This window comes from Nannospalax galili, unplaced genomic scaffold (assembly GCF_000622305.1).
Source record: "Nannospalax galili isolate Female #2095 unplaced genomic scaffold, S.galili_v1.0 scaffold356, whole genome shotgun sequence".
NCBI lineage: Eukaryota > Metazoa > Chordata > Mammalia > Rodentia > Spalacidae > Nannospalax > Nannospalax galili.
In genome coordinates this window covers 2,993,789-3,004,522 of record NW_008338126.1, presented here as the reverse complement: position 1 = coordinate 3,004,522, position 10,734 = coordinate 2,993,789, and the positions used below count along the sequence as shown (strand labels likewise).

General features: G+C 46.4%; 1 protein-coding gene across 2 annotated transcripts in view; it reads left to right on the top strand.

Annotated features, from left to right (window-relative positions):
• Positions 1-3,249: 3,249 nt before the first annotated feature.
• Positions 3,250-10,734, top strand: part of Dio1 (iodothyronine deiodinase 1) — a 22,412-nt gene continuing 14,927 nt past the window's right edge. The window contains exon 1 of one of the 2 annotated variants that reach the window (XM_008833016.2): positions 3,250-3,607. In XM_008833016.2, coding sequence (XP_008831238.2) covers positions 3,271-3,607 — 337 coding nt within the window. In that variant the 5' untranslated portion in view covers positions 3,250-3,270. The remainder of the gene's footprint in view (positions 3,608-10,734) is intronic. The other variant, XM_029563463.1, reaches the window with a different exon arrangement.

Below are 10,734 nucleotides of genomic sequence, written 5' to 3'. Positions count from 1 at the left end.
ATTTGGACATTTTGCCCCCAGTTGGTGGCGCTGTTTTGGGAGACTTTTGGAGGTGTGGCTATGCTGTAGGAAGCACGTCACTGTGAGTAGGCTTTGAGAGTTCTTAAGCCTTGCTAGATTCCAGTTGTGAGATGCTTCCTGGGCCTGCTTGAAGATGTGATCATTTGGATTTCTGCTCTAGCTACCCCTTCTGCCATGCCTCCCCACCATGATGGACTCTAACCCTCTGGAACTATAAGCTAAATAAGCTCTTCCTTCCATACGTTCCCTTGGTCATGGTGTCTTATCACAACAGAGAAGTAACTAATACAGTGTGAACAACAGATGTGGAGCTGTTACTCATTACTGGGGGTATATAAAATAGCACCACTTTGGAAGACAACGGGGCCACTACTTAAAAAACTACCCTACAACTGGTATGGTAATTTTATAAGCAATTTCCAGCAATTGCATTCATTGGTGTGTCCAAATGAATTGAAAAACTATAGCCACAAAAATATCTGCATATGTTTATAGCAGCTTTGTTTATAAATCTTGGAAGCAAATCCTTCAGTTGATAAATGGGTAAGGTGTGATACATCCAGACAGTGGGGAATTATTCAACACTTTGAAAAGAAATAAACTTAAAAGTCAGGAAAAGACATGGATGAGGCAAACTGAAATGAAGATTACTAAGTAAAAGAAGGCAATCTGAAGAGGTCACGTACAATGATTCTAATTCTGTGCCGCTAAGGGAAAGGCGAACAAGAGAGACAGCAAAGAGCAGTGGTTACCCAGGGATCAGGGTTTGTAGGAGGAAGGCAGAGAGAAGCACAGATGTGTAGGGTGGGGAAACCATTCTGTAAGCTAAAGGAGAATGCAGGTCAGTAAACATGTTTGAAGCCATAGGATGTACAACAGCAAGAATGAACCCCCAAGTTACCTATGGACTTCAGCTGACAATGATGTCAGTGTTGGTTCATCAGATGGTAGTAGGGAGGCTTGGAGGGCAGCAAAGGTATGTGGGGACTCCCTATAAACACCTAAAGTGCTCTAAAAATGATGCTGTATTAGAAAATGAAATCCCAAGTAACCACAGGAATGTAGGAGCTCATTGTACATGGCAAATGCCCTGTACACCTGACAGTTTGGTTGTCCTAGTTTGCTTTCTGTTGCTGTGATAAACGCCATGACCGAAAGCAATCTGGGGAGGAAAGGGTTTATTTGGCTCACAGGTTACAGTCCATCATGGAGGGAAGCCAAGGCAGGAACTCAAGCAGAGACTATGGAGGAATAACATTTTACTGGTTCAGCTGTCTTCCTTATGGCCCACTGCCCAGGGATGGAACCACTCACAGTGGGCTGGGACCTCCCACATCAATTAGCAATTAAAAAAAAAATACCCCACAGATATGCCCACAGGCCAACCTGATGGAAGCAATTCCTCATTTGAGATTCTCTCTCTTCAGGTATGTGTACACTTGTGTCAAGTTGACAAAAACTGTGACACAGCTGCTGCTATACCTTGTGGTCACAGCACGTGGCATCTGCTGCAAAATGTTAGGGTAAGCATCTTTTAGAGCTTACTTACTTATTCCTTCCTAAATAAATTTAATGGAGTAGAGGCCACCAGACACCAGTGCCAAGGTTGACTGCTCTTTGGAATAGCAGCCAGCTTTCACGTCACCCTTTCCTCTCTGCCCTTCCACATACACAGGAAATAGTCAGCAATGTAAATTCCCCAGGGAGGACAAACTCAAAGCTTGAGAACACCTGAGAGATTAATTAACACCAGATTTGACTTTAGATAGGCCACTTCCCCTTTCTGGGCTTCAATTTTCTGGTTTTGAAAAAAAAGTGGTTCGGGGGGGCCTGGAGAGATGGCTCAGTGGATAAGAGCACTGATTGGTCTTGCAGAGGACCAGGATTCAATTCCCAACACCCACATGGCAGCTACCAACTGCCCTTAACTCCAGTTCCAGGGGAATCTGACGCCCTCTTCTGACCTCTGAGGCATTGCATGACACGGGTGCACTCACATGCAGGCAATACACTCAAAAACAAAAATAAGTGTAAGCTGGAGAATAAAAAACTTAGGGGGCTGGAGAGATGGCTTGGTGGTTAAGAGCAATGGCTGGATCACAGGGTTAAAAAGGAACAAGAGTACCCAGGTTCAGTTGCCTGAACCAGCACCCACATGGCAGCTAACAGCTGTCAGTAACTCCAGTTCCAGGGGATCAAACAGTCTCTTCTGTCCTCCTCGGGCACTGCACAGCATGGGTGCACTTACCTACATGCAGGCAATACACACATACACATAAAATAAAAATAATAATTTTTTAAGTGGTTCTGATGTGTTTTTAGACACTTTCCAACTCTGAGCTTCTAAGGGCCAGGCTTTCTCTGACTTTTAGACTTTGAGCCATTCAGTTCCTTCCACCTGGATCTCTGTCCTCACTTGGAGTACTCTTGACCTCTTGAACAGAATCAGCTAACCCCCTCCATACCCCCCACTGCCCACCCTACCCTCTAATTCTCAGAAAACATTCTAGTGACAATTTTCTGTTAACTTGCTTCTTCCCTTCACTAGACCCTAACCTCCCCAAGAGCTGAAAGTAGGTTACTAACCTCTACTCCCAGGCCAAGGGGGGCGGTCCAGCTCTGATCCTACCCTGGGAAAGTCCAGGTCTGCACCCTCTCTGGAGGGCCAGCCTTCAGAAGTATTCAGTCACACAGTGCAAGCAGTGACTGAGAAAACCATATTTCATTGGTAAAAGAACCCTATTTTATTTTATTTTGTAGTTCTGGGGATCTAACCCAGGCTTTGCACACACTCAGCTACTGAGCCATATCTCCAGCTACCCTTTATATTACTAAACAGAAAATTAACATTAGAAGCTATTCATTTACAAGAGATAAATTAGAGCTTCTTTTTCTTTCTTTTTTTTTAAAAAAAAATGGCTTAATGTTAATTGTGCAAAATAGTGAGATTCATTATGACTTAACAAGGTCTAAGTGTGATCTTTTAGCGTATTTGTTCTTAAAAATTACTACAAGGGAAACCAAGAATCTCTTAAAGAATCTGGGAAAACAGTAACTTGAACAGACCTCTGCACCTGGTTTGGAATTTTCTGTCTGATTGACAGCAAGGCAAACACCTGCTGTCCTGGCGTCCTCCTCTTGCTGGGGTTGGCTGCTCCTGGCCTGCACCTTTGTCCAGCTCCACCCAGTGTTGCCTGGCTGTGGCTTCTCAGTCCATTGGCCTCAGAGCCATTTCTCCCTTGTACTGAGATGGGGCTGACCAGGCTAGGGCTATGGCTCAAGCGGCTCTGTATACTCTTGCAGGTGGCAGTGGAGGTGGCTGTGGGCAAGGTGTTAATGACACTATTCCCAGAAAGAGTCAAGCAGAACATTCTGGCCATGGGCCAGCAGACCGGGATGGCCAGGAACCCTCAATTTACCCATGACAACTGGATCCCGACCTTCTTCGGCATCCAGTACTTCTGGTTCATTCTGAAGGTGCGGTGGCAACGTTTGGAGGACATGGCTGAGTATGGGGGGCTGGCCCCCAACTGCCCTGTGGTCCACCTCTCAGGACAGAAGAGCAACATCTGGGACTTCATGCAAGGTCAGCAGGCTGCTGGGCTCTGGGACCCAAAGCAGTGGGGGTGGCCAGGTGGAGAGGTAGGTTGCAAAGCTCTCTACCACTGTTCTAGCTGCTCCTCTGGGGGCTATCCTCCTGCTCAGGAAATGGAATTCTCTGGGATTCTGTTTCTCAGGTTGCATCATACCTTCCCAGATACTCACAACACAAGCCATCCACTCTAGCCTTTCGGTTCCTGAATGTTGTTCTTAATGGACAGTCCTTTGCCCACCTCCACCTGATGAAATCCTTCCCAGCCTCCAGTGTTGCTCAGTGGCACTTCCTGCCAGAAGCCAGCCTCAATTTCTCCAGGTTACCCCTTCTTATATGTTGACCAGCATCCAAGACTTACTTTATTGACAGTCACAGTGTGTGGTTATGTGTCTGAGTAGCTGAGGCACACCTGTCACCTGCACCAGCCTGCAGACTCTGCAGCAGGGGACCATAGCTTTAACCCACTGTTATGCATTGTGTCTAAGGTAGGTACATGGTAGTTGCTCAGTAAATGCTTGCTGAAGATCTCTGTCTCTCCCAGCCCTCCCTCCTCCTCCCCATCAGATATAACAGCTCCATCTATGTGGGTTCTGGAATATTCCAACCGGTCCTCACTGCTTCTCTCCCTGCCGGAACTTCCTTTTGCCCTTCTTGCTTGCTTCTGACTCAACTTGATGGCTTTCCAGATCACTCTTTTATTTTCTTTTTGGTCTTTTTGAGACAGGGTCTCCCTGTAGCCCCAGCTGACTTGGATTCACTACGTAGACTAGACTGGCCTCGAATTCACAAAGATCCGACTGCCTCTGCCTCCCAAGTACTGGGACTAAAAGTGTGTACCACCACACCCAGGCCAGATCACTCTTTTCTAAGTTCACCAAGCTCAGCACCCTGCGGCAGAACCCCCCTGCATTCAGAGGAGGCCTGGGCTCATGGTCCCTCCTTGGCCAGGCTTGGACTTTTCACCCCAGCATCACTTCCAAGTTTCTTTCATGCTAACTCCCACTAGATCAACTGTGGGGCTTTACCTAGCCTTGTGCTTTGGCCTATGTGTGCTAACACCATGTAATGATCTAGAACATCCTTCTGTATGGCCAACTGCCTGCCTTCCCCTATGCACCAGGACCCAACTCTCGTGCTCCTATCCTCTTAGGCACCACCTCAGATCTCTATAACTCAGCAGATGCTCTCTCCCTGCTGGACGTAGGCCTCCCTACCCACACAGCGCCTCAGACAACTGTTTCTTCCTACCCAGTAATTGTCACCTCTGCTCCCTGCCAGTGGCACTCCTCAGGAAAGAGCTGTGTCTGACTCACCTCAGTTTACCCCAGGGTTTGACAGTAGGCAGGGCAGAGGAGTCCTCTGAAGCAGGCGGCTAACCTGGTGATTTGGGAACCCAAGTCCCTCATATACACTTTACTATATAGAGTTCCCTATTCAAAACAGTTTGGGAAAGTCCTGCATCCAATGTCAACCTCCTGGGAAGTCATAGGACATGTGAGCACATGAAAGTTCATAAAAGCAAACCTGTAAAATGAAAAAATCTCAACCTCGTCTCTTTCTCCCCCTCCCTCTGTCCCTCACTACTTCCTCCCTCCCTCTTCTCTGTCTTTCTCCCTAGCAGAAGATGCCGCCAGTCACTGAGATGTTCCCAAATACCACCCTTTGGGAAACGGTGACCTAATCTAGTCCCCTCATTTCAGAAGAGAACTGGAGAAAACTGAGAGACTGAGCTAACAGAGCAAGTGACAGGGTTGGATCAGAGCCAGGCCTTGTCCTTCAGCAGTCAGGGAACAGCCCCTACATGCCAGACGCCAGCTAGACACCAGGGCTCGGGCCTGGAGCCTGCTCCTGAGCTTAAGAACTTTATGACCCCACCGCACAGGTGGATGGAACAAGCAAATCCAGTGAATTTGAAATGCAGGAGGCCCAGGAGGGCTTTGTTTTGCCTGCAGGTTTTAGGTTTCCTGGAGGAAATGTGTTTGGAACTAATAATGAGTATGACTTTTGAAGTTTCAGAAGGGGGTGTTTTAAGTAGAATGGGAAGAATAAGAATTTTCTTTCTCTTTCTTTCTTCCCTTCTCTCTTCATTCAGGATTTTAAACCATAACATAAAAAACACCTTAATTCATTCAACCAACAACCACCACACAAGCACTGGCAGTAAGAGCAACAAGAACAGCAGCTTTTGCCATGTGTACATCATGTGCCCGGCACTGAGCGGGGGACAGAACAATTTGCTGGATGCCAATCTGAGGATCAGTTCCCTGGAAACTAATTTGCCTCAGGACCAGTTCACAGAATTACTTGTATCCCGTAACTGTCCACTCTCAATTAAAAGCATTCAGCTTCCCGCCTGGTAGCACACACTTGACATACCAGCATTAGGTAAGCAGAGGCAGGAGGATTGGAGTTGAAAGCCATCTTTCAACTGTATAACAAGGCCTGTCTCAAAACCATGGGCTGGGAATGTGGCTCAGTGGTGGAGTTTTTGTCCAACATGTGCAGGGGTCTGGGTTTGATCCCCAGTACAACAATAACAATAAAAAGTATGTTCAGTAAACCAGGCATGGTGGCAATAGGACTCAGGCAATAGAAGCAAATAGATTAGAAATTCAGGAATTGGCTAGGCAGTTAGGGTAAAAAGACCCCAAAGCTAATTTCTTGGCTAAAAGTCAAAATGTCCTTGGGCCTGTTAGCAACATACTCTTTTGCTTTCAGAGCCTTTGCTTTGACTTCAGCTTTGGGAGGAGCAAGGGCTTCCTTCTCCCATTTGGGCGCCATGTTGGTAGAAAGCCTCTATTTTCTTGACATTTTTTTTTAAACTACACACATATTTTGAGCATTTTCCGATAACATGTGCTCTGTTTCGCAAGAAAAAATGAAAGGATATGTATATTTGAAAAAGAACTATAAGCCAGGCGTGATGGTACATACCTTAATCCTAGCATTCAGGAGGCAGAGGCATTGTGAGTTCAAGGCCAGCCTGGTCTACATAGTGAGTTCCAGGCCATCTAGCTGGTGCTACAGGGAGACTCTGTCTCAAAAAGACCAAAAAAAAAAGAAATTCAAGGTTATGTTACTTAGAGAGTTGTAGGTTAGCCTAGGCTACATGAGATCCTAACTTAAAAAAATATTAAAAGATGGGGCTGGAGAGATGGGTCAGCAGTTAAGAGCGCTGACCGCTCTTGAAAAGGACCCGTGTTCCATTCCCAGCACCCATATGGCAGCTAACAACCATCCATATGTAACTCCAGTTCCAGGGGATCCAACACCTTCTGACCTCCTCGGGCACTGCATGACATAGATGCGCTTATACACATGTAGGCAATATGCTCATACACAAAAAATAAAAAGTGCTGGGAATTGAACCCAGGTCCTCTGCAAGAGCAGTCAATGCTCTTAACTGCTGGGCCATCTTTCCGGTCCCATAATAAATCTAAATTTAAAAAAATGACTTCCTCAGCCGGGTGTGGTGGCGCACGCCTGTAGTCTCAGCACTTGGGAGGCAGAGGCAGGTGGATCTCTGTGAGTTCAAGGCCAGCCTGGTCTACATAGTGAGTTCCAGTCCAGCTGGGGCTACAGAGAAACCCTGTCTCAAAAAGACCAAAAAAAAAAAAAAAAAAACTTCCTAATTTTTCAACCTGTAGTATTAGAGAAAGATGGGCCAGGGTCAGTTTCTCTGCAGAACCAAAGCTCTCCTTGTCTTGGGTCACGGACTGTTTTTCTAAGGAGGCCCCAAGGCCCTGGGAGGCCCTATGTGGGCCTCAGTCACCATGTGACAGGGAGGCCCAGGGGAGGCTCTGAGGCCAGTCACAACCAGGTGACTGGTCATCAGACTGCAATGACCCTGAAGAGTCACTCTTCAGATAAGAAAAGTGATTTCAGGTGAGGACCAGCTCAAAATGTTAGCCATCTGGAATTTTACTTTTTTTTTTTTTAATGTGTATGCGTGTATTGCCTGCATGTAGGTAAGTGCACCCGTGTCGTGCAGTGCCCATGAAGGACAGAAGAGGCTGTCGGATCCCCTGGAACTGGAGTTATGGACAGTTGTCAGCTGCCATGTGGGTGCTGGGATTCAAACCTGGGTCTGCAAGAACAACCAGTGTTCTTAACCACTGAGCCATCTCTCTAGCCCAGAATTTTACTTTTAATAGGAAGAAAAATTCAACACCCACTAATTAGACCCTTGGAAAGGTTAAAGTCATTTGTTTAATTATTTAGAGTGCGGTGAGTAGGATGATGAGTAGCGATGGTAAAGTTTAAACTTGATTCCCTGCCTACCTGGTATCACAGAGAGGAAGGATAGGTGCTGAGGGCTGGCACCCTGACAGTGTTCACAGGCCATAGTCCACATTTTGAGAATGCCAGGTAAGGACTCAAGGTCAAGTTCAGCTGTGTTGTATAAATGGGAAAACAGCTTTGTAGTAGAGCTGAACTGGGGCCCATCCTCATGACTCTCAGGCCACTGTATGAGTCCCTGGCCCAGGTTCTCTCTGTAGAGAAGCCCCTGCCATATTTATTAAATGATATAGCATCTGTGTACTTGAAGAGACTGAAGAAGCAGCTGCTTCCTCCTCCTCCTCCTCCTCTTCCTCCTCCTCCTCCTCCTCCTCCTTTTGAGACAGGGTCTCCCATAGTCCTAACTGGCCTGGAATTCAGTATGTAGACCAGGCTGGCCTTGAACCCACAGAGATCCACCTGCCTCTGCCTCCCAAGTGCCAGGATTGAATGTATATGCTACCTTCCCTGGTTTAGATTGCAGAAGCTTTAAACACAGGCTGAAATTAGCCGGTTTCAGCTCACCTTTCTGATACCCAGGAGATAAGTCATCTGTAAACCTGCTTTCTGCCACAGCATGTCTGTTAATCCAGTTTATTCTCTGCGTGGGAGGTGTTCAAGAGGGTGTGCATACTGTGCATGTGCATATGCAGGGGCATGCAGAAGATGGGAGACATCTGAGATCTCTCTGGGCACCTGTTGTCCTATTCAACAGCAGAAACAATGCCTGTAGAGAGTCAGAGGCACAGTTTCTAGCTCCTACTCTCCTGAGAACAATGTGACTCTGAACAGATTCTTTACCTTGCTAATCCTTTACATCTGAAAAATGAAGGGTGGCGTTAGCTTATCTGCAAGGACTCTTCCAGGTCTCCAAACTGTGGCTATAAAATGAGTTTAGCATTTATACCCAGGTTTGCTGCACCTACCAGAGTGTTTCAAAGGCCTGGGAGGTTTCTGACATGGTTATGGGATACCTTTCAAGCTGGTCTTGTTAACTCTATTTGAATACCCTTCCAAGAACTCACCAACACCCTTAGGAGTGTGTATAGCAGCAGGTAAGACAAAGGAGACCCTCTTGTCCCTTGTGTCATCTGCCTCTTTCACCCCTTTCTGCCTCCTACATCCAGCTTCTACTACACCTTGGACCTCAGCTGCTCCTCCCCTCAGTCCTGCCCTGCTCCCTGTCCTCACCTGCCCTCAAGGCCTGCCTCACTGTTACTAGGCAATCAGCTCACCCTGCAACCTTTCCGGGTACAGCTGCCTTCTTTAGGACCCTCTGACTCCTCTTTAGCCTTTCTGTCTCTCCCTCTGGGTTGTTAGGTGCGCTTGGGCAGAGACCAGTGGCATTCATTTCTTGTTTTGCCAGTGCCTACAACTTCAGTGTGCTGTAAGTCAACACCATTTTATACATGAAGGTTGAGTGGTCTGTCTCCACTTTGAGCATCATTTGCTCTCAGTTACAGCAGCAGGGATCGAAACAGATGCACACTCTTTTTTTTCTTTCTTTTCTTTTTAAAACAGTTTGTGTGTGTGTGTGTGTGTGTGTGTGTGTGTGTGTGTGTGTGTGTACTTGTGTACAGGTTCTTGCAGAGGTCAGAAGAGGGTGTCAGATCTCCTGGAGCTAGAGTTACAGGTGATTGTAAGCCACCAAGCATTAGTGCTGGGAAATGAACTTGGGTCTTCTGGAAGAGCAGCAAGTTCTCTTAACCACTGAGCCATCTCACCAGTCTTTAAAAAAAACATTATAGATGGTTAACAACCATCTATAGCTCCAGTTCCAGGAGATCTGACATCTTCTGACCTCCTCGGGCATTGCACAACATGGGTGCACTTACACAGATGCAGGCAATACACTCATACACATAAAATAAATATGATAAGCCGGGCGTGGTGGCAAACGCCTTTAATCCCAGCACTCGGGAGGCAGAGGCAGGCAGATCTCTGTGAGTTCAAGGCCAGCCTGGTCTACATAGTGAGTTCCAGGACAGCTAGAGCTACAGGGAGACCATGTCTCAAAAAGACCAAAAAAAAAAAAGATAAATAAAATGTTTTTTGAATATAAATTTATTATTTGTATATATATGTATGTACATGCATGGCACATGTTTGGAGGTCAGAGGACAACTTTAAGGAAAGGGTTCTCGCCACCATGTGGGTACTGGGAACCAAACTCAGGCCGTCAGGATTTGTGGCAAGCACCCTTACCTCTGGGTCATCTCAAACTAGGAAATTATAACTACTTGTGCGTCTCCTTTTACTCAGCCACTAGGAAACTCAGAGTCAAATATATAGCTCCGTTTTAATGAATGCATACTGACGGAGTAGAGTTCAGTGCTAGAGAACTTGGCTAGCATACTTGAGGACTTGGGCTCACTCTCCAGCACTGCTAAAAATTAAACTGAATTTCAAGATGTGCATAAGGACCTTAGAGCTTGTTTGTGTCCCATCCCCCTGTCCCTCCTGTTCTACACCTTCCAGAGAGTCATAACCTTTTCCCTTGGTTTCTATTTGATATTTCAAAATATGTACAAGTTGCTTCAGATCCTGTGAAGATCAAGGAAGACATGTAACCGATGACATCAAGCACAGGCAAGCTAAGTCGCTGTCCACCTCCATCTACCAACAAGCCCGTCAGTTCTGCCTGTTCCCAGCCTGTGCACTAACCACTGTGGTCCTCTGGCTGCTGCTCCCCCACTTCCATTCCTACTCTGTATTCCTCCACACAGAGCCAGAGTGGTGTTCAAATGCAAGTCTGATTACTATGTACAGCCAGGGGTTTCTATAAGCAACATTTATCCACTCTGGTTTCTTTTTAAATAATTTTATTACTTATTTATTTA